Source organism: Brassica napus, chromosome C8, assembly GCF_020379485.1.
Source record: "Brassica napus cultivar Da-Ae chromosome C8, Da-Ae, whole genome shotgun sequence".
Taxonomy (NCBI): domain Eukaryota; kingdom Viridiplantae; phylum Streptophyta; class Magnoliopsida; order Brassicales; family Brassicaceae; genus Brassica; species Brassica napus.
This window is the reverse complement of record NC_063451.1, coordinates 47,369,505-47,393,308: the sequence shown is the minus strand read 5'-3', so window position 1 is coordinate 47,393,308 and position 23,804 is coordinate 47,369,505. Positions and strand designations below refer to the sequence as shown.

Genomic DNA, 23,804 nt, shown 5'->3' with positions numbered 1-23,804 from the left:
AATCTTGAATTAAGGCCACTTCATTTATATTCAAATCGAATTAGTAGATGATCAACGTCATACAATACGAATACGACAAAGCAAGGGTATTTTCGTCAGAAATATTTACGACGAGAAAACTGGAATCACGGCCCAATGCTCTGAAGTTTTCAATGTTTTTTTTGTATCTGACATCATAAAATAAAGCAAATAATACGAACGAGAATATTTGTTTAAAAAAAAAAAATGAAAAAGACAGAATCTGAAAAGGTGGGAAGAAAAGTTCATAGCTCTTTTTTGGTTATGACTCGTCTCTGTTCTTTTTTTCTTCTGTTTCGTTCGTTGGTACCACTCTTTGAATCTCTCGTTTCTTTTCAAGTACTTCTTGTTTCTCCGGATAAACTCTAACTCCATTGAGTATTAAACTCTTGTCATGTCATATGACATTTAAAGATCTTTAAGAAATTTGGTGTAGTGACGACTACATTTTGAAAATTTCTCTGTTTATTTCCCATCTCCGACTTTTAATTACGGGAAGCTGGAGATTGATTCGGTTTCAGCTTCATATGATACGAGACTGAAACAGAGTTGCAACAATGGCGAAGCGTGGATACAAGCTGCGTATCCTTATTACATTATTCTCTGCTTGGAAACTTAATCTCAATTACAAAGTAACAAAATTTCTCTTAATATATATCTATTTATTTTCACCCCTAGCATTTATAATTTTTTTTTTTTGTAAACTTAGTAATTAGAATTTTGCAGTGATTATTTCTATAAATGCAGCTTTAGGGGTTTATCTACATTATGCTCTCTTTTTGGTTATCTGTTATTAACAATCTTGATAAGTTTTTTTGGGATTTTCCATGATACAACAAGAGACATTGTTTATTTGTATTTTCTCTGTTTGTCTGGATATATGATTTGTTCTTTGTGTTATAACTTGACTAAATCTGTAAAAAAAAAAAAAAGAGGAGTTCCTGGCACATTCAGCAAATGTGAATTGTCTAAGTATCGGAAAGAAGACATCACGTCTCCTTCTAACCGGAGGAGATGACTGCAAGGTCAACCTCTGGTCAATCGGCAAATCTACCTCTCTAACGGTCCGTCTCACATTCATCTCTTACTACTTTTTGCTCTTTGGTAGCAGAGCAATGCAACTTTCTTGCCTGTGTTGTGTGCAGAGTCTTTGTGGACATACAAGCCCTATTGACTCAGTAACTTTCAACACAGAAGAAGCTTTGGTCCTCGCTGGAGCTTCTTCTGGTGTGATTAAGCTCTGGAATCTACAAGAAGCAAAGGGTAAGCTTTTTACAAATTTTTAAAGTTTCAGATGGTGAGGTCTTGTTTTTTTTTCCTAACTCTTGCTCTTTGAAGTGTAGTGGTTCGAGGTTTTACTGGACATATATCAAACTGTTCTGCTCTTGAGTTTCATCCGTTTGGTCAATACCTTGCGTCCGGATCTAGTGACGCAAATCTAAAGATTTGGGATATCAGAAAGAAAGGATGCATCCAAACATACAAAGGTCACACTCGTGGCATTAGTACTGTCAAATTCACTCCTGATGGGCGTTGGTTAGTGTCTGGTGGACTTGACAACGTTGTAAAGGTAAGAGCAAAAGTATCACTAAAGTGGAGCTTCTGCATTGTTTTTTATCTTCTTAGTAAATGTATACTTTGTTTTATCCATTAGATTTGGGATATAACTGCTGGAAAGCTACTGCATGAGTTTAAGTTTCATGATGGACCTATTCGTTCCCTAGACTTCCACCCTCTTGAGTTTCTCCTAGCCACTGGTGAGTTTTTTTGTCTCATTTTAGGGGATAATTGTTACCAGCTTGTGGTCCTCTTATTTCATTTACTACTCCCTTCACTCTTCAGGTTCTGCAGACAGGACAGTGAAGTTCTGGGATTTAGAAACGTTTGAATTGATTGGATCTACTAGACCAGAGGTATCTGAGTTTGTGAAATTTTGTTCTACTAGATTTTATCTCTGTTGACTTATAACATTACTTGTTGTGGAGATATTTGTGTGAAAGAAAACCTCATAGATTGACAATATCAGATATATCTTTGATAGTGATAGTGCTAACTATATCCTTTAAGAAAAATGGTAATAAAGTTCCTTTGAAATAGAATAACAGGCAGCTGATGAAGTACTAATCTAGATTTGGATTAACTTTGTAATATGTAACAAAACTTATCTTCTTCCTGGCATGTGGTGTCCCTTGTCTCACAGGCCACTGGAGTTCGCTCAATTGCTTTTCATCCAGATGGACAAACCCTTTTCTGTGGATTGGATGATGGCTTGAAGGTTTTTTATATTGTCTTTGTGATTAACTATACAGCTTAGATGTTATCCAGAGTCAAAACGTTCATGGATTATAACGCAGGTTTATTCATGGGAACCAGTGATATGCCGGGATAGTGTTGATATGGGATGGTCAACCCTTGGTGACATGTGCATCAACGAAAACAAGTTCGTTGGCTGTTCATATTACCGAAACTCTGTTGGGATTTGGGTCTCAGATATATCGGTACTTATTACACTTGTCCATAAGTTCTTTGGAAAAATGGTTCTTGAACATTTTGAAACTGTTTGTGCTTATTTGCTCCAGAAACTTGAGCCGTATGGAGCTGGATCTGAGGATGAGAATGAATGCATGGTGAAAAGATTCAGTGCCTTGGATGAGCAGGCTTCTGAGAGAATGAAGAGTGGCTCAAGGGGGAGTTCATCCCCGGACTATGAGACAAAAGAGATAAAGAACATATACGTTGACTGTGAGTAAAACTGTCTTGATCAGTCTTCTGTGTGCTTGGTCTGATATGAACCTCTCTTCTTTTTGAAGCCATAGGTGGAAATTTAAAAGCGGCTATTAGGAAGAGCGAGAAGCAGAATGCAGATGACAAGTCTTCCAGGATGCATAGTGTTGTGGATAGTGATAGTGGGGAAGAATCTTCTCACTCAAGAAGTGAATCTGTCGCTTCCTCAAAAAATAGTCCGGGAATGATGCTAAGACCAGCTCATGTTAGAAAGACTCTAGCAAAGTTTGAAGAATCAGCGTCTGTTCATTCTGGAACTCGGAAGAAAAGCTCACAGGATGTTGAAGAGGAGACACAAACTCGAAATGCTGAAGACTCAACCATCAAGGGGATTATGTACAAGTTTGAAAAAGCTTTATCATCCGAACCACCAACTGATGAAGCAACTCGTAGGTTTCATGTTCTCTTTAGTTACATTAAAACTTTAGCTTTAAGATATTTAATTTATCGTTTTAAAATATCTGCAATCTTGCCTCAGGTATGCTGCATAAGCCACCTCGTGTACAGAGGTCATCCTATAACAACAACTACAATGAGTCAAGACGAGCAATGTCTGTTGATTCTGGAACTTTGAACGACAGCAAAGGTGGAATGGAGCACTCAGGAGACTTGCCGGCAAGTAGAATCTTATGCAACGAGGATATAAATAGCCAGCACATTGTCACCAAAACTGAAAGAGTTGTTTCACCAGAAAAGCCTGGTGATGAACAGACAAGTAAGTTCTTGATTTAAAATCAAAACTATAAAGAAAGCTTTCTTACTAGTTAGTTATTGTTTCCTTAAACATTTCTATGTTTTCAGTAAAAGTTGTCTCCGGGAGGACACGCTCGTTGGTGGAGAGGTTTGAGAGAGGAGAAAAAATTACTCATACCGAAGAAGCAGATAATACTAATGCAGTGGAGCAAGATCCGCATAAGACGTCAAGACAGACAGGTGAAACTCCTGTAGTAGTATCTACACGGCGAGCTAGAAGTACTCCAGCTCGAGTGATGCCTATAGTACTCAACCGAGATAGTAACATAAAATCTGATGAGTCTCCTTCAACACAACCAGCTAGGACTTCTTCAGTTCCAGTGATACTCAACCAGTCTACCAATGATGAGCCTTCTGTAACATTAACACAATCTAGAACCTCTCCAGCCCGGACATTGCCTTTGACACTCAATCAGGCAACACATATTGTTATGTCAAGAAGACCACGTAGGACTTCCTCAGCTCGAGTAAGGCCTATGTCACTTAGTCAGGCAGTGAGAATGACATCCCATGAGTGTTCTGTAACATCAACGCGTCCAGATAGGACTTCTCCTCCCCGTGTAATGCCCACAAAACTCAATCAAACTGATGATATGGCATCGGATACATCTCATATCACATCCAGGCGCCGAACTAGTCCAACTCAGATGCTAGCTACACCCACTGAGATTGATAATCTGGTTGATATGGCTCAGGATGAGACACATGTATCGTCACAAACTGATAGTGACATCACTGAGAATCTAATGCAAACTCATGAGGAGTTCTTAAGCACTCTTCAATCTAGATTGACAAAGTTACAAGTAAAGCATTCTTGTCTCTGTTCATTTCTCTGGGTACTATTTTATTATAGTGATTGATTTTTTTCACAAACATGCAGATTGTTAGGCATTTTTGGGAACGTAGTGATGTTAAAGGGGCAATAGGGGCTTTGAGAAAGTTGACAGATCAGTCTGTGAGTATCTCAGATTCTTAGTAGACTACCTTATTTTATTTGATGGTGAGATGTTTAGATTAGCTAACTCGTAGATACTGGGACAGGTTCAAGCAGATGTGATCAGTATTCTAACAGACAAGATAGAGATTCTTACATTGGATATGTTCTCTCAATTGGTCCCTGTCCTTACAAGCTTATTGGGTAGCAGGACAGAAAGGTAAATAAAGATCATATTGTATTTCCACCTTAGCCAAGTTGTTTTAGCTTTTGATAAACTCAACTCAAGTTTATGATTGAGGGAAGAAATAAATTTTTATAAACAGTCTTTGTGCTTTATCTGATGTCATGTTTAAGTTGAGATTGTTAAATGATTGTTCAGGCCTGTTAATGTGTCCTTGGACATGCTCTTGAAGCTCGTAGCAGTGTTCGGTACAGTTATACGCTCAACTGTCTCAGCTCCAAGGATAGTCGGCGTTGATCTTCATGCGGATGAAAGGTACTCGAGTTCATGACACTCTCTTGAACCTCAGTTACTTTAATACTTTGCTCTTCATATACCAAGAGAAGTAAAAGGAATCACAATGCAGGATACAAATCTGCCAAGTTTGTTCTACGGGACTGCACAAGATTCAAAGGATTCTGCCAATTCTCGCAAGGTAAAAACATCATAAGCATCTTGGTTTCTTCATCTTCCTAATGAATCTAACTGTTGATGTTTTTAGAATCGGATTATCTTCTTATTGCTCTTGTTTTTTTTTTGGGCTCTCTCTTCTTACGTGTGAATACAGAAGAGGCGGTCTAATAACAAGAAAGGCTCAAGAACTAAACCTTGTTCTTCAACAAACATAGCCACATGCAAAGCAAACAATGATCATGGAGCTGCTCTGCAAGTTCTTGTTAACTGTAAATTGCAAAGAAGCGCCTTGTGTCTCACCGAACTTTTTTTAATATCTGCGGATTCATATATATTAGTGAGAAAGGAAATATTTAAATCTCTAGAACTAATTTGGTATATGGTTGTAAATCAAATCATATAATTGGCCTGAGTAGCTTCAATTCTTGATTTGTTTGTTGTCATCGGTTCTCCATCAAGCGTTGCATTTAATGATTTTACTAAGCTAAAACTCATTCAAACCTTGATAAACATCTACACAAAATTTAGTTTCATGAAAAGACTGTCTTTTAGTTCGTCTAAGCATTGTTGTTTTCAGGATAGCCTGCAACTTCTTATATCCTTAGATTGGGTTCTTTGTTTATGGGTTTCTTGATCGTGTAATAAAACACTTGGTAGCTAGAACCTGAAGTAGCTGTGTAGAGGTCATCAATTGAATTCTGGATCATAGGGCTTAGTAAACACCACCTGCACTCAACATGTAAGGCCATAGCATGCAATTGTATTTTGGCTGTCGTGATTCATATTGGTTTGTGCTTCATCTAGAACAACTCTTAACCATGCAACTTCAGGATCAGAAGTGGATTAGCGCGTCTGACTTCGGATCAGAAGGTCGTGGGTCCGACTCCCATTGTCGTGGTCATGCACAAATATAAATATTTAAAAATACAAAAACATAACAATGATTAGCAGTTTACTTTTTAGTTTATAAGTTTTAATTTTTTATAATTTATATGCATGACAAATAAAAGTAAAAATATTTATACCTGCATCTGATTATGCTTATAATCATTTGATTGGTTCAATTATTTTTAGATATATTATTGCATCTATTCTTCTAAATTATACTATAATTATTTGTATTCTAAATAGGCCAAAATACGATTAATTTTATTTGTTTCTTTTATTACCTTGTATAATATATTTTTATAAGATTACGTGTAATTTGATATATGTTATTTTATATAAAAAAAAGGAAGTATAGTCTATTTGAGATTGCTTAAATGAACATAACCAGTAATCGCTTGAAATCTCATGCACACATATGAATATTTACAATAATAAGAAGATATTAATATTTTGTTTTTACTTGTTCATTAGTTTTGACTTATTTGTAGTTTATATGCATACAATTTAATAGAAGACTATTCTAATAAATATTAATAATGTTGTCGTAATTATACCTCTAATTTTTATTATAAGAATTTGGATTGATTTATTACAAAGTATATTGATTTTGCATATATAACTCTGAAATGAACCACAACTGTTTATTTTGTTTTAACTAGCCTAAATGCGGATTAATTTTTATTGTATTAGTTTGGTTCTTATTTGTAGATTTGAAAATAAATATTTTTGAATATTTTTTATAATTTATCATATGTTATTTTGAAAGAAAATTGAAAAGATGAAGTGGTCACCAATATGAAATTGTATAAGAAAATCTTTTAAAAGCTCATGGAAGAATATAAATATTTACAAAATAACTAAATCATTATAGTTGATTATACTTCCGTTTTCATTTATTTATAAAGTCTAAGTCATTTTGTAACTTATTTATGAAAGAAAAAAATATTGTTTTCACAAATACTAAATATAAAGTTGGGATTGCTTTAGTTATTTAATATTGGAGTATATTGGATTACATCAATTCTTTTAAACTGGGTCACCATTGTTTTTTGGTTCTAACGATGCTAAATAAAATTAATTTGTAATTTTGTTTAGTTTAATTTTTTTTTTGAATTTTTAAATTTTCTTTTTGAAAATTTAATAAAATCTGATATATGTTTTTTAGGATGAAATTAAGAAAATATAGAAGCTTTGACGAATTCAAAATTGCATAAGCAAATTCAAACCGTTAATATTTTAAAAAATCATTGATCAATTACTGTTTCAGATCATCATTATATCTTTCAAAGTTTGATTCTATCCATTTGGTCATATCAATGAGGATATTAGTTTAATTTCAATCTAATATTTTTTTTTGAAATGTTTATTGGGTTGTTTTTATATGATTTTAGATGATTGGTTTATGCCATTTAAAATACCAAAAATATATCTATGGTAAAATATTATATATTTTTTTTAACTCAATATCACATTTTGAATTTGGTTTTAAGTTAATCATAAGATAGAAACATATCTTTTGAAAACATTTTATTAGATAATAGGTTTAAGTACTTTCCACAGATCTCTGAATATAAGAGAAGAGCAATCTTCTTTAGAAAGCACCATTCGCTTCACAAATCTGTGTACAACTAGAGATTTTGTGTGATACCAACATATCTATCCGGTAAGTCTCTATAGAACCAACTCATTAACATGGAAAACACTGATCAAAATGCCATTCTATCGACATATCCAAGACCAAAAGAATAAAAATTAAGAAAATAAACATAAATAGATACTTATTTAGAAAGAGAAGATTGCTTATTAAATTAACTACCTCAATTGCAAGATTTTCAGTGGATTGTGTTTTAGGAATTTGTAAAGTTAGATTCTTGAATTCTTTTTCAAATAGAATGTTATCTCTCGATTTCTTAAACACAAGTTCACCCTGAGAACTCATTTACATACATGTCTGCAAAGAGGTTACAATACTTCTTAACCGAATTTTTGTAGCATATGATCCAACTAGAAGCTGTTAATAGAGAGACATCACATATCAAAATCTATTTAATAATAAAGAAAATGTTTTTAAAAAAGTGATGAGAAAACAGTTTGTAAGCATAGATTCTAATGACAAAGTAGTCCACATCATTGAATTATGTATAGTAAATTGATGCAAAAGTTTATCTCTTGTCTCTATAAAGATCACTCCATCTCGACATTTCAACATCGCCAGAGACAGAGAACCGATACGTGGCAACACATAACTAGTCTGGATCACTTCTGTAGGACCATGATACCTCTGTATAATTCAAAAAAAAAAAAAAAAAAGATCACTCCATCTCTGAGAAAGTCAGCTTATTTTTATTTAGATGTATAATTAATATCTTGACCAACATCTAGAAATAGTGAAAAACTCTTTGTTAACAGCCCAAAAGATCTAATCTGTCAGAACATGCATGAATTCTTCTTCGTAGCAAAATTGCTATGTAGAACAGGTTTGTGTGTTCATAACATAATCTCAAGAGTTAGTCGAGTGTCGTTTTTTTTATGTTTCAACACAGCGTAACTAACTTAACTTCGTTTGAGATTTTGATAAGATCATCTCCTCTTCCCGTGAGAGCCTCATCGACATAAAAAAAGAAGAAGATTGTTTTACATGGAGAGGGAGAGATTAGTCAATTCAATTGATGCGATCATTTCGTGAGGTACTCAATCGCTCACTGTAATTATAGTTGTGATTTAAAATTGATGAAAATCTTGTAGAGATTTTTGATTGGATCGATTGTACATAAAAGTGTTGTAATTTCCTTTATGTTTAATGGAAAATTAATTTCCTTTTTCCAATTCCTATAGCTTGATCCGGATGCTCAGCTCGTGTGTATGTAATACTATTTATTTTTATAAAGCTCGTGTGTATATATATTCATTATGCATAATGGTTGTGGCCTGTGGGTATTATTGAATCAATGATAGGGTTTTCGGTTTAGTAGCCTTGCATTCAGGATGCCTCTTAACTCTTTTGGAATCAGAAATCTTATAATCATACTCTCTGAATTGGTTTTCTACCTTTCCTTCAGATTTTCTTCTTTTTTGCTCTAAAAAAAAAACTTAAAACATTTCAACTAAATAATCTAATAATAGTATATAAAACAATCATACGATGAAACTAACATATGATTTAATCCTGAACACATATACAAATAACTAGCCCCGCAGGCATTAGGTGTCAAATGGAAATAGCTACTAAGAAAAGAATGTCCAATCAGTCTTATGGAATTTTATAAATGACCAAATAGTTTCCTAATCAAATGTTTAGGTGATCATGGTCCGGTTTCGGTTCAAGTGGCAGCAACATCAGCATGGTTATCACTAAAAATCCGGTTTAGTACCATGGCTAGTCTAAGTCCTCCCTGAACAATTCTCTTCATCACTATTGGCATCCTTGTATCGAAATACTCCTCTGCAAAAACGTATTATAGGGGAATCAGTTTTTTTCTTATAAAAAGTCTCAATGTTATTCAGATCAACAAACTAAATTTTTTAATCCATTAAATCATGTCTTAACAATAAATCTAATCAATGCCGCCGTTAGTTATACTTATAAGCCTGAAGTTAAGACTTCCTCTTGTATTACAAACTTACAACGCCAATTTGCATACTTAGTCTGAAACGACTACTCTAACATCTCAAACTTTGTTTAGTCTTTTGAATCTTAAGATAATAAAGCATGCATAAGTTGTTTGGAGGACATTTGTCAAATGATATTTGTCAAATATACCATATTGTCAAAGTGTATTTGACAATCAGAATCGAGGGTATTCGGTTCAGTTGTTAAAATAAAAACTCAAAACTGAATTCATACTAGTCAACTCGGTTGGTTAAATTTATTTGATTCGGTTTCTAATTAAACTATTTTGTTTCGTATGAGATTAAAAAAAAGTACACGATGTACCTGATAGTGTTACACCTGACTTCACGCCTTCATATCCATATTTACAAGCTAACTCTATACTCTCAGAAGCATACCTACAAATACATTTTCAGTTTATTCATTTCAAGCTATTGAACCGGTTTTCAACCCAAACAATTTAAAACTTACGTGTGTGGACAAGCGAGAAGATCTTTGCATTCTGTCCACGAAGATATATCGTCTTTCCATAATCCCTAATATTTTATGATAAACCATTATATGTATAAGTCACCGGTTACAAAACGATTACAAATGAAAATCCTTGTAGAATATAGTGAATCGTGTATTACATTGGTGATGTTCTTCTCAAGATCTTCTTGGAGAAGATCCAAGTCCTTGTCGTAGTATTCTTTTAGAGCCGTGAGAATGATCTCCCTGTCCCATACCTTTACATTTCTTTTTTTCATTTAGTAATCAATTTTGATCGTAATGAAGTTCTTCAAAGTTGTAAAAGTATATAAAAAAACTTACATGATGTAAATTTGATTTGTGTCTATACCAGCGTAATTTTATCGTGTTTCCTCCTTCATCGCTTGTGAATCCGACATGCATCGGCTTTTAAAAGAATTATATATAAATATGTTAAGCAGTAACAAGCTAGTTAGAATTCAATATCTGACAACAACAAATATACAATAACTATATAATGTGGAATCGGGAGGAATAATAAACCTGATGAATATCTCCCACAAAATGAGACAAGAACAAAAGGGCTTCGGTCATGTTATCTGTGAGATTAAACAAGATTATAATCAGTTACAAATAGTTTTAAAAATCCTTTATAGGAAGTTAAGTGAAAAAACACATCAAAACGAATATTTGGAGGAATACAAAAGACCACATACGTCGAGGATCAGATATTCCTTCGCTGTAATGCTGAAGCTGAGACGTGAAATTCTGTATTGCTCCGTCCACACACATATCCTTTAACCCATGTTGATCATGACAATCCCCTATTAATTATTTACAGTATTAAAAAATCATTTTTCACATTCATTAACTACGGCTCAAAAATGATAGAACAGGAATAGGTATACTAGTAAAAGAGACTTCGGTTTATGGCTTACTGTCGTATTCGTAAGAGCAGGCTTGGTCAGGAGTGTCGATGTAATGGAGAGGGCTGGTCCAACGGTACTTATACCAATATCGGATCTGGTCAGGCCACACACACAATACCGATAAATCTCCTTTCACGTAATCCGGTAGTAAATTCTTGACGGCATGTGCTGGTCCTGCTTCTAAAAGATTCTGTTCACACCACATAAACTCCATTATTCCATTAGACCATGATTAACCTGAGGTTCTTAAAGTGGGATTCTTAGTCTTTTTAATTAAAAGTTAAGAAACAGATTATTAACTTCCGCTAAGAAACTCATCATAAGAACCCCAGGTTAATCATGCTCTTAGTGGTGTGACTTTGTAAGAATTGCCAAATAGAATCTTTAAATTTGATATGGCTCAATATCCCATTAGTCTTAATTACTTGTATGCATAACTATCTATATGAGATATTAGAGCGGGTGACTAGTAAAAATGAGGAATTTTCCGGTTTTTAATTACAATAATTATTATGTCAATCATACTTTAAATTTTATTATAGGTATGTTTAATACAGTTATCACAATCAATTTTTTGTTTATAATTAGAATTCGGGTCCATAATACACTACAGAAAATTTGATGGAGTCTAATTCCAGTGTTCAAGCAGCCGTTGCCTAAATGTTCTCACCTGCTTGTAGAACTTCATAGCAATATCATTTTTCAGCAATATTAGTTTAATCGAATACGATCTAAATTTATAGTTTGAAGTGATCATAAATGTTAAGGCTAATTATATTTGCTTCGGTAACTTGTTTAATATTTCACTATTTGGATAAGTGTATATATGGTGGCAACTAATATTTATTTAATTATTAGCTCTACTATTTTAGATTATCCGGTCCAAAATGACTGACAAAAGGTTAGACAATTACTAGAGTACTTGATTCCAATACACATAGATCATCAACTTACTTGAGCAATCCGGCATGTAAGAATATGACCTTCTTTACTCCAACCTTGGACAGGAGTAACGGAACACAAAACCGCTACACCAAATACAAGAACCAACGCCGTAGATGATCTAAAAGCCGATGCCATGTCTTAATTAACCTTTGAATCTTGTGTAGAATGATGTCTTCTTGTATAAGAGTGTCTTTTATGTATTCTCTTTCTTACAACAACTTCATAGAATTTTGCAAGAAAAAAACACACATAGACATTATATATATAGAGACAAGAATGGGAGTACAAGTTAGGTTTTTCTGGTCTGAGCGGTTACGTCACCTACAAGTAACATATGCGATGTTGAGTTTGTGTGCAAGCAAGATATTTCGAGTCTCATACGTTCTTCTCGTAAAGTTGACAAAAGGAACACGATATACAACATTAAAACAAAGAGTCGTTATCTTATTGATTAAAAGCATATTCCTCAATTGTAATAGAATCTTCCCTGCGTGACATATACAACTTATTATGTAAACAAACAGCGACTACATATACTCGCATTGAATATTTGACTCAGATTGAAACAGCAGCATATTTTGATTTTTTCGATACCTCATCAAAACCTTACCAAAACCAAGTCTTGGACGAAGAAAGATGCATAAAGCAGAATATTGGACCTTTAATTGGGCTCTAAGCTCGGCCCATTACTAGGGTAATAACGTCGTTTTAAAAAATGAGATAATTTCCTAATTTGGTTAAGAAAAAGTTATGCCATTAACTAATTTTAGACAATTACCAAAACTGCATGTGACTCTCATTTTAACATAACAAAATAAACCTCCCAACAAAACCTCCTCGCATCTTCCTCGTACTCAGGCAGAGAGGAGGACGAGGGTGATGATCATCATTCAAAAGCACTAAAAAGAAAATCACAAGAAAATAATAATTGTACATAACTAAAAAAAATAGTAAAAAAATGAATGACTTATTCTCAAATTCATTCAAGAGGAACCAGGCTCAATTTGGCGATGTTGAAGCAGGTCAAGAAACGATGAACCTCGATAAATTCTTCGAGGATGTCGAGAATGTGAAGGATGACATGAAAGGAATCGAGACTCTTTATAAGAAGCTTCAAGACTCAAACGAAGAATGCAAGACGGTTCACAATGCCAAGAAGGTGAAGGAGCTACGAGCTAAGATGGATGGAGACGTAGGTCAGGTCCTTAAGAGGGTCAAAATGATTAAGCAGAAGCTCGAAGCCCTAGAGAAAGCTAACGCTAATAGCCGTAATGTCCCTGGTTGTGGGCCCGGTTCATCTACGGATAGGACTCGGTCGTCTGTGGTTAGCGGTCTCGGGAAGAAGCTCAAGGACTTGATGGATAGTTTCCAGGGTCTACGTGCAAGAATGAACGATGAGTATAAAGAAACCGTAGAGCGCAGGTCTTGCCTTTTTTATGTTTCTTGTATCGCAAGCTATTGCTATGTTTGTGTTCCAAGGATATATGACTGTTGGAATCTGCGCAGGTATTTTACAATAACGGGAGAACAAGCTGACGAGCAAACAGTAGATAACTTGATTGCAAGCGGTGAGAGTGAAAATTTTCTCCAAAAAGCGATTCAAGAGCAAGGAAGAGGTCAGATCATGGACACTATATCTGAGATCCAAGAAAGGCATGATGCAGTGAAGGAGATTGAGAAGAATCTACTCGAGTTGCACCAAGTTTTCTTGGACATGGCGGCTCTAGTGGAAGCGCAAGGGCAGCAACTGAATAATATAGAGAGTCATGTGGCAAAGGCAAGCTCGTTTGTGAGAAGAGGGACTGATCAGCTCCAAGATGCTAGGGAGTACCAAAAGAGCTCGAGGAAATGGACTTGTTACGCCATTATTCTCTTTATCGTTGTTTTTATCCTTCTTCTTATTCCTGCTTTACCCCATATTATGCTCATGTTGAAGTGAAGTGGCTAGAGAGCTTATCTTGATTGTCACAATATCTCTTCCCCTATTCATTCTTTTTTTGGCTTTATGGGATCGATGGAGAATAGTTAGACTATGGTAACAACCATGAAAAGAAATTTGTAGAAAATGTTTTGAAACACCGGTTTGTTATCACATTCTTTTTAATGCAATACTGAGTTTTGGATGTGTTATCCTCCATCTTTAGTGTTTGATGTGGCAATGTTATGTATTAGGGTTTCTATATAATTAAAAAAAACAAGGGAAACAAATCACTTCCCTTAGTTTTCTTTTGATGGAAGCTAAACTTAAGTAACCTATAACAGAATTTTTTTTTTGAAAAAACAGGACACTAAAATGTGAAAATTATTTAGGACTTAGTGAAATGCCTTTTTGATTATACACCAAGCAGTCAAGCATTACCTTGCGAGTTGCGAGTAGCGATAGTGATGAATTTTTTTTAACTATTTTTATTTATTTGTATATAACGTATCTCTGTGTGCGCATATATGTACGCATTATTGTTTTCCCCCCTTATAAATATTCTTAGTCTTTTTTTTTTGAACAACTATTCTTAGTCTCCTAAGAGCACCCTTATCGCGGTCTCTAATTCCGCGTATCTAGGGTATTTAGGTTAAAAAAAAATTGGCTAATTAACCAAGAGACGTAGCTTAATGAAGACGCGGAAGAGACGAGTTTCATGGGGCGCGTGTCATTCATTCAACATCACTCTCTCTCAAAACCGCCTTGTCTTCTCTCTTTCTCTCGAGGCGACTCCGAGGCGATACGCTTGCTCTCCGCGACGATGATATCGCGGTCTCGTCGATGATTTGGTTGAATATATATGGCATAAATTTTCGTTTATTTTAGTAATTTTTGTTTTAATTTAAAAATCTATGTTTAAAATGTTATCTTTTATTATGTTTTATGCCCTGTTCGGGAATGCTCTAGGCGCTAGTCGGGCGGTCGGGTTGGGCCTAACGCCTAAAGAGAAAATTCGGGGATTAATCGGAAATTATGCGGGGCTGAATTTTTAGACTGTTTACTATGTTATAAAACATGTTAATATTTAATTGTGTATAACATTAATACATTTTCATGTTTAAAATTGTATAAAACACACAAATAGAATATATAAACTTAATATAGTGTAATTTTCATCAAAATTATGAATATAAATGATATTTATAAAATTTTATATCAAATAAATAAATAAAAATATTATTAAAAATAAAAATAAAAAATAAAAAAAATAGATTAGGCGGCCGCCTAAGCGGCTAGACGGTCATTTAGGCGGTCTAGGTGGAGAAAATCAGATATCTGATTTTTTAACCGATTTGGCATAAATCGGGGCGGAAGAGTGACGCGTAGCGCTCAGGCGGCCGCCTAGGCAGCCGATTTTTAGAACAGAAGTTTAATGTAATAAAAAAAATTAAATTTTAATTAAAAAAATGTTTAATAATTTTTTTTAAGTACCATAAAATAAGAGACTTGCAATGGAGAGGGGAAAAGTCGCAAGGTTATTAATCAAGTCTCTTACCAAAATTAACTCATTAAATACTATTAAAAATAAATTAAGAGACCCATTAGGGTATGTGGGATAAAGATGTTTTAAGTATTATTTTGTAGAACTATAAATACAAATCAAAAGTCAACGGAAGGAGAGACCAGCTAAGTCTTGCTGTAAAATTGCTTTGATTGGCGCCATTAGAGCATTTTTATCCCTAAAACTCTATTTGGGGTTCTTATTATTTATTTATTTTTTAAAAAAAAAAAATTAAAAACTAACCAATCGCGGACCGCTACATGTCAGTGGAGACCGCGAACAGTACAAAAACTCCACCAAACTCGCCTCTTGCAGAAAAGGAGGAAGAGGTGGGTTTTAACAAGAACATGATTATTGGGGAGTTCTTAGGGTAATGTTCGTAGCGGAATAATATTTAAGAGTCGGTTCTTATCTTTTTTAGTTAAAAGTTAAGAGACAGATTCTTATATTCCGCTAAAAAATTCACAATAAGAACTCTCCGATAGTCATGCTCTTAGTTTCAGCCGTTCGGCACGAGTAAACATGTTTTGTCGGTCAACGCCTTATATTTAATTTCAATAGAATTCTGTTACCATTGACACAAGAAACTACTAGTCAAGTCACATTCAATGGATGTTGAAATGTGTGTATGGTATGATATGCACATTATTATGAATATGGAAAGTATAAGCCACTGTTACGTTATACTTCAAAAATAGAATTTCCTCTTTTACATTCGGAATTTTATCAAACCATTATAATGATTTGATGATGCATGTAACTAACTAACTATTAGCTAAGTCAAAGAAGTAATCCGTCATAAAAAGCGGCATAGAACTTAGTTTGCTCATGTGTTCAAAAAAAAAAAGAAACTTCGTTTGCTCTCTTATTTTATCCTTCAGATTTATCTTCTGCTGTCTGTGTAGAGATTGGCCCTTGATTTGGTGCAAGCGCGAACCAAACCAAAACATATCACTTTATGATCGAACTGAACAATCAAATATTTTATCGCGTTGTGTCAAGACACATGGCGGTGAGTCAAACAAACCCAAACACAATGGGCGCCACTGACTTGGGACCATCCTTCCTTTAGTTGACCTTGACTTCATTTATCATTTTTTCAATTTTTTTTCTCCTATTGTTTAATTCATTTTTGCGTAGATATTATTTTTGAAATTTATCTTTTTATATTCCCTTGAGATAACACACGGGACCATTTGTTTCCATCTTATATTTTAAAATTTTAGTCTCTGTCCTACATATAAATATCTTCTCTTTATCACGCATCAGTACACAACGTTCATAATTTACTCTTACAAACGCGTTATAATTCGTTCCTTTCAAATATCAATGTTGTGGCAGTTATATTTACGTATTTGACAAATATGTAACTTGATTTTTTTTTGCCGATGTTAAAAAAAACTTGATTGTTTTTGCCGTGAGTTTGGATTTGAAATAAGAAGAAAGAAACAATTTGGTAAAAACCTGGGACCTGTTCAAGGGCTATTTAGGAATTTTGGAGTATGAGGTGCCACGAGTCTCGGAAAAGAACGAGCCCAGATTTTTCAAATTTACATCTAGACCCTTTATTTTGAATAATTTCTCTACTCCCCCTAACTTTTTCTTTATCCAAATTCGCTCTTTTATTACAAGCTATATTTCCAATTGATCAGAAAATCTAATTAACATCAAAAACTCAAGTCTATATAGATTACATGACATTATTAAAAAGTTTCTTAGTAAATGGTTACATATATTTTATATATGATGCAGTAAGATTGTGGAAACAAAATATTTTTATTTTATTATAATTATTGTATATATTTCATACGTATGAATGTATCCTTATATCACGGAATTATATATATGTGAACGTTAGAAACAAATTTCAAACTTAGAAAGAATATGGATAAGAGTTCCACGTAACTATTGGTGCATTGTTATGTTGTTTCTTGCAAACCAGATATTTGAGTGGTCGAAAAAACAACTATTTGTGAACAAAAAACTTTACATCTGTAAAGAAAGATTTGAGGTCACGTTATAAGAAAAACCATGCTGCATCCCATGAAACAAGTTAATTATAGAAACATGTATCCAAAACAAAATTTAATGTTATCCAAATAGATAAAGCCAACTAGTTGGAGCGTCGAATGAAGTGCGATCCTTGCTGATTAGTATATGACTTGTACAATTAATTCTGCCACCCAGTCCACCGACCTCGACTCTTCTTTTGGGTTACGTTTAATGCCATGATAACAAGTCATAAACTATTTATTAACGTTACCGTTATCTGGTTTTCAAGTAATCGATAGTGAATTTATTTCCACGATAATTAATACGTATAAACTGATATTAGTCAAATTAAGGGTACAAAGTACAGTACATACTCTAGAGTACTATGTTGAACGTATTAAAAAATTGATATGAGTGGTATAATGGTACGATTGTACTATGTCATAGTTCTATAGATGTTTATTTTGTAACATATAGTTCTATAAATGTTTTGTTTGAGCCTATTTTGGAAATTACTGGATGGGTATCAGGAAATGGATAGAGCCGTTGAACCATCAAGTGGGTCTTAAAAGTAAAAATTGTAAGATGACAAAAAAGAAGAAGTAAGAATTGTATTTGATTTACACTTTTACAGTCATGCGGACATATGCGAGAATATTATTCACATCCACATTACACAGTTATGACAACCCCACAACTTTAGAAAATTGATTTGTCAGCTTTGGTTGGATTTAATTTGTTTAGATACCTGTTCACTTTATGAAATTTACTAAAACCATTTCTAAAACGTTTCATAAATCATGATTATTCTGTTTCATGAATCATGATTATTCTTACTATGACACACTTCATTATTCATCTGACAAACGGTTATCACCTAAAATTTATCACTTTATGCACAGTAAATAGGGTTATGCTCATTTTTGTTTTATAGGAGAAATATGAGAAAATATCCTATCATAACTATGCTCTAACCAAGCTACGTACTAACATTTGTAATAAGTTCACTAAGAAAAAATAAAAAAATAATAATATAAAAGCATGTTCACACAGCGGTCACCAAGTTGCTCAAAATCATGAAACAGCGAAACCTTATTCAATTATCTTATGATGTGGATAATTAGCAAAAAAATTAATTACGAGAAACATCATATTATTCTGAAAATAATCAAATACAGCTCAACACTTATACGGAACCATAACCTTCTCTTCCCCACTGTCTATATAAATAACTCTTTCAAGTGATGTCTGATCTCTCCATCAAACTTCTTTTCAATTTCGCTTACATCTTAGCAAAAGAGAGGGGTTATAAAAAAAACTAAAAACTTCAGGGTTCTCTTTTAAACTTTCTTTCAAATATGCCTGCCGGTGGATTTGTTGCCGGAGATGGCCAAAAGGCTTATCCCGGCAAACTCACTCCCTTTGTTCTCTTCACTTGCGTTGTCGCTGCCATGGGTGGTCTCATCTTCGGATACGATATTGGTATCTCTGGTAAGTATCTCACTATTTCTCAGCTTTTACATTTTCATCCCACAAGTATCTGTTTAGATATCATACATCCCCATGTCCAAAACTTTAATAGTGGTTCCATAATGAAACATCAACAAAACTGCCTCTGATGTTTCTCTACATTCATAAACACCCATATGACTAAAAAAACACATAATCATCAAACTTACAGATTTTTAAAATATTTTATTAAATATCCCCATATGTTTCTATACAGTCATGAAAACCCTGTCTGATCAATTTTAATATAACAGGTGGTGTGACGTCGATGCCGTCTTTTCTCCGTCGATTTTTCCCGTCGGTTTACCGTAAACAGCAAGAAGACGCGACAACGAATCAGTACTGTCAATACGATAGTCCTAAGCTTACGCTGTTCACTTCGTCGTTGTATTTGGCAGCGCTAATTTCGTCGCTGGTGGCTTCCACCGTGACGAGGAAGTTCGGACGACGGCTCTCGATGCTCTTCGGCGGTATACTCTTCTGCGCCGGAGCTCTCATCAATGGCTTTGCTAAACACGTTTGGATGCTCATCGTCGGCCGTATCTTGCTTGGTTTTGGTATCGGTTTCGCTAATCAGGTCTGTTACTAATATAACCATAAACTTCAGCTATGATGATTTTAACAACTATTACTAACCATAATAGTAAAATTATATATTGTTCATTTTCATATTAAAGTCACGAGTAGAAAAAATCAAATTGGACAAACTTTCTACGTGGTATCTTATAAATTCAGTGAACTGAATCTTATATTTATTTCGCTATAAATGTACCTTGGTTTTAAAAAAGTCATGGACCAACCACTTCCTTTGAACATAATCATCAAATAATTAGGTCAAGTTGACATTATTATTTTTCTCTTGCTTTTACTATCAGTTTACAACAACGTTCATTACTTTCCACATTATATTATATGATACAACAATTATTTAATTTCTTATTGATTTATTTTCGGCTGAATATCCACAATTGCACATGGTCTGTTCTTTAAACACGTGACGTCTCTTTCTCCTTTTTTCAGTTATTTAATCAGTTAATACATAGTTTTTGACGTCATATCGTATATTATAACTTTTTGATCATTCATTGATACGGATCTTTAGTTAGAAAAGGTCATATTCGGACCGTATCTTCTTGAGGTTATAACATATTTACGTAACTGACCTAACATGTTTACATGTTATAATTTTTATATTTACAGTCTGTGCCACTATACCTATCTGAAATGGCTCCATACAAATATAGAGGAGCGCTAAACATCGGCTTCCAGCTTTCGATTACTATCGGAATCCTAGTAGCCGAAGTACTCAACTACTTCTTTGCCAAAATCAAAGGCGGCTGGGGATGGCGGCTCAGTCTCGGTGGTGCGGTGGTCCCTGCTCTTATCATAACACTCGGCTCCTTGGTCCTCCCTGACACTCCTAACTCAATGATCGAGCGAGGCCAGCACGAGAAGGCCAAAACCAAGCTCAGAAGAATCCGTGGCGTCGATGACGTCAGCCAAGAGTTTGACGATTTAGTAGCAGCTAGTAAAGAGTCTCAGTCGATAGAGCATCCGTGGACAAACCTCCTCCGCCGTAAGTACCGGCCTCATCTCACCATGGCCATTATGATTCCTTTCTTTCAGCAGCTCACTGGAATCAATGTGATTATGTTTTACGCTCCCGTTTTGTTCAACACCATTGGTTTCACGACCGATGCGTCTCTCATGTCAGCCGTGGTAACTGGCTCGGTTAACGTCGCCGCCACGCTTGTGTCGATCTACGGTGTTGACAAGTGGGGACGTAGGTTTCTCTTTCTTGAAGGCGGTACACAAATGCTAATATGCCAGGTAAGGAAACACATATATCTACTTTCTTAATTTATCGGACATAAACATATTTGACTTATCATATGAAGTCATGATCTATGAACATATATAAACATAATTGGATATAAATCGTTTGATATCATGATATGAACTTATACTTGACTTTATATGTGCCTAGAGAGTGATTTTATTGGGTAAGAATATAGATATACGAATACATGCTGACGTTGACCAAAAAAAGTTGACCAAGAAAAAATAATGAATTCATGCTGACGTAAATGTATGTCTAGATATCAATTATCGTTAGATAGAATCCTTTATATATCATGGTTTAGACCTCATGTATAGTCGTACAGATGGTTTTCAAAATCTATTTGCATGCATTAGTCTATCCATTACACTAATGAAAATATGGTGTTCATTTTTTCTTGTGTGACTATAGGCTGTGGTTGCTGCATGCATCGGGGCCAAGTTTGGGGTAGACGGGACCCCTGGTGAGCTACCAAAGTGGTATGCTATAGTGGTTGTAACGTTTATATGCATCTATGTGGCGGGTTTCGCGTGGTCATGGGGTCCGCTAGGGTGGTTAGTACCTAGTGAGATCTTCCCGTTGGAGATAAGGTCGGCGGCGCAGAGTATCACGGTGTCGGTGAACATGATCTTCACGTTTATAATCGCGCAGATTTTCTTGACGATGCTTTGCCATTTGAAATTCGGTTTATTCCTTGTGTTTGCCTTCTTCGTTGTGGTGATGTCGATCTTTGTCTACATATTCTTGCCGGAGACGAAAGGGATTCCGATAGAGGAAATGGGACAAGTGTGGAGGTCACATTGGTATTGGTCAAGGTTTGTGGAGGATGGTGAGTATGGAAATGGGCTTCAGATGGGCAAGAGCAGCAACCAAGGAACTAAACATGTTTGATTTTGTTTACTTTGTTTTAAATGACGAAATTTTAAGAAAAAAGATATGAAATTTCTAATTTCGGTAAAGAAAAAATGTATTAGTCTAGATATATTTATGTTTATATAATTCAGTATTACATGGTGATGAAAGTATGCATATGATTCTTTTTATATCTTCAGCCTATTTTCTAGTTGTTGTTAAATTTACTTCATAATACATATATTACAAAGCCGTAAAAGCTCTAAATCTAAGATATTCATATTGAAAGAATAACACTCCATACAAGAAAATTGAATCGGAAATACAAAGAAACCTGCTTCCTGGCACTATTACTAATGCGCTAACACTTTCTAACAATAGCTTCTAAATGGAATTCTCATATAAAAAATAACGAGATTAGGAGATAGACAAAGTAGTATCTCATATGAGACATCTAGAGAACTATCCAACCTCCGAGCACGCCATGAACCGGAAGAACCCTCTGTTCTTATGAGTTTAACTATTCAAAATACTCATTTGTCTTATGTTTCATTTTAATTGGTTAAATTATTAAAAATAAAATAAAATATAATTAAATTAATAAGTTGTCTGAAAATATTAACAAAAAGCTACTGAGAACATCCATTAAGAGATTTTACTGTTAAAGGTGCTCCTGCACTTTCTCAATCCTGACTATATTTTGTTTGATCAAAACATCAAGTAGTCCTGTTGTCAAAAAAAAAAAAATCAAGTAGTCCTCTTTTATTTTGTTTTTGTTTTTGTTTTTCCTTTCAAAAGTATGAAAAAATAGAGAATAAATACATCATTGATTTGTGTTTGATACAAAATATAAGATAAAAACTAGTAACATTAACATGATATTACTATCCATAAATTTACACATAATACATAATATAAACTTTCCTAATAACTATAATGCATAAATAAAAGGTACTACAATAATATTGAGATTTTTTTGCTATTCAAGTATTTTCATTTAGTCTTCACATGAGTTTCAATTATACCAGTTTTGATTAACATATACAATTTTGACTAAAATATACATATTTCCACTACAAGAAATATGTACATTTTTAGCTCACGAAAAACGCTATGGTAATCTTTTCATAGCGTTTTCTCATATGCTATGTCATCGACAGCCATAATAGGCCATAACGTTTTCTCATATGCTATGTCATTGGCAGCCATAATAGGTACTCCTCTACGATAGCATTTTTAAAATGCTGCGAAATATGCAGATATGATAGCAATACTTGAAGGTTGTTATTAACTTTAATTATAGCACTATTTTTTTGTTACAAATTCATTGCGATTCATATATTGGTGCTATAATAGATCTTTTGTACAATAAACCACAAATAATTATAATTAAAAATAAATAATTAAAAATTAAACTGAAAATTAATTTATAATTAAAAATAAAATAAATTTTATTTATAAATTTAAATTGGTGTACAAATAAATTCTGGTTTACTAAACTAAACCAGATATTAAAAAATAAAGTTAAACCACTACAATTTCCCTAACTCTATGCTAAACCAAATCTAAATCATATTAAAACAAAACCTAAAAAATTAACCCTAGTTAAACCGCCGCTTCTTCTTCTTACGCCTCCACATGCCGTCGCGTCTTCTTCCTTGGCTCGGACCTGCTCACCGTCGTCACCGTCCTCTCCACACCAGAGCTCGGACCTGCTCGCTGTTGTCGTCTCCACCAGATCTTCCTCTCCTCCATCTTCTTTCGCCATCTCGCCGGCGTCGTGTCTTCTTCCCCTCCCTCCTTTGTAGAGGTGGAGAATCCATGTCCGTCTCTGCCTCCTCCGCCGTCAAACTCAACCCGTAAATCTTTTCACACCAGAGCTTTTCTTCCTCTGCTTGCGAATGACTCAGGGGCTGGTCACACCAGAGCTCCTCGTTGGCGTCGTCGTTGTTGAGAGATAATTGAGAGAGAAGCAATGGAGAAGAAGGATGTGAGAGATTGTTAAAGATTGAGACATGAAAAATTGATTGTCGAAGAGACAAAATTCTGGAGAGAAGAAGATTGGAAGAAAAGAAGAAAAATAAGTTGAGAGAGGAAATCTTGGAGAGAGAGAAAGATACACACAAAAATTGGATTTGAACCATTGATTATAATTAATCA

At 34.4% G+C, this 23,804-nt stretch overlaps 4 protein-coding genes across 5 annotated transcripts; 3 read left to right on the top strand and 1 right to left on the bottom strand.

The window, feature by feature from the left end:
• The first annotated feature begins 243 nt into the window (after window positions 1-243).
• On the top strand, window positions 244-5,571 carry LOC106412434 (katanin p80 WD40 repeat-containing subunit B1 homolog KTN80.1-like). 2 transcript variants are annotated; one of them, XM_013853355.3, is made up of 17 exons: window positions 244-600; window positions 952-1,082; window positions 1,164-1,281; window positions 1,362-1,588; window positions 1,673-1,775; window positions 1,861-1,931; window positions 2,219-2,293; window positions 2,373-2,516; window positions 2,598-2,760; window positions 2,835-3,191; window positions 3,281-3,517; window positions 3,604-4,358; window positions 4,436-4,510; window positions 4,597-4,709; window positions 4,872-4,988; window positions 5,080-5,148; window positions 5,281-5,571. In XM_013853355.3, the coding sequence occupies exons 1-17, from the start codon at window positions 576-578 to the stop codon at window positions 5,339-5,341; spliced, it is 2,841 nt and encodes a 946-aa protein (XP_013708809.2). In that variant the 5' UTR covers window positions 244-575; the 3' UTR covers window positions 5,342-5,571. The 2 variants fall into 2 exon arrangements, with proteins under 2 accessions (XP_013708809.2, XP_013708808.2); XM_013853354.3 differs by having other exon boundaries at window positions 245-600; window positions 2,829-3,191.
• A 3,541-nt stretch (window positions 5,572-9,112) lies between these two features.
• LOC106414081 (endonuclease 1) lies at window positions 9,113-12,208 on the bottom strand. Its single transcript, XM_013854793.3, has 9 exons — window positions 11,979-12,208; window positions 11,034-11,214; window positions 10,812-10,919; window positions 10,639-10,694; window positions 10,438-10,521; window positions 10,257-10,352; window positions 10,096-10,160; window positions 9,949-10,022; window positions 9,113-9,456 (listed from the first exon to the last, which is right to left on the bottom strand). Exons 1-9 carry the CDS (start codon window positions 12,102-12,104, stop codon window positions 9,335-9,337), a joined length of 912 nt encoding a protein of 303 aa, XP_013710247.1. The 5' UTR covers window positions 12,105-12,208; the 3' UTR covers window positions 9,113-9,334.
• Window positions 12,209-12,787: 579 nt separating this feature from the next.
• Window positions 12,788-14,826, top strand: LOC111208465 (syntaxin-125). Its single transcript, XM_022707454.2, has 2 exons — window positions 12,788-13,391; window positions 13,476-14,826. The coding sequence occupies exons 1-2, from the start codon at window positions 12,928-12,930 to the stop codon at window positions 13,906-13,908; spliced, it is 897 nt and encodes a 298-aa protein (XP_022563175.2). The 5' UTR covers window positions 12,788-12,927; the 3' UTR covers window positions 13,909-14,826.
• Window positions 14,827-18,550: 3,724 nt separating this feature from the next.
• On the top strand, window positions 18,551-21,835 carry LOC106415203 (sugar transport protein 1). The gene is made up of 4 exons (XM_013855840.3): window positions 18,551-18,934; window positions 19,207-19,529; window positions 20,153-20,782; window positions 21,204-21,835. The coding sequence occupies exons 1-4, from the start codon at window positions 18,802-18,804 to the stop codon at window positions 21,681-21,683; spliced, it is 1,566 nt and encodes a 521-aa protein (XP_013711294.2). The 5' UTR covers window positions 18,551-18,801; the 3' UTR covers window positions 21,684-21,835.
• The last annotated feature ends 1,969 nt before the right edge of the window (window positions 21,836-23,804 follow it).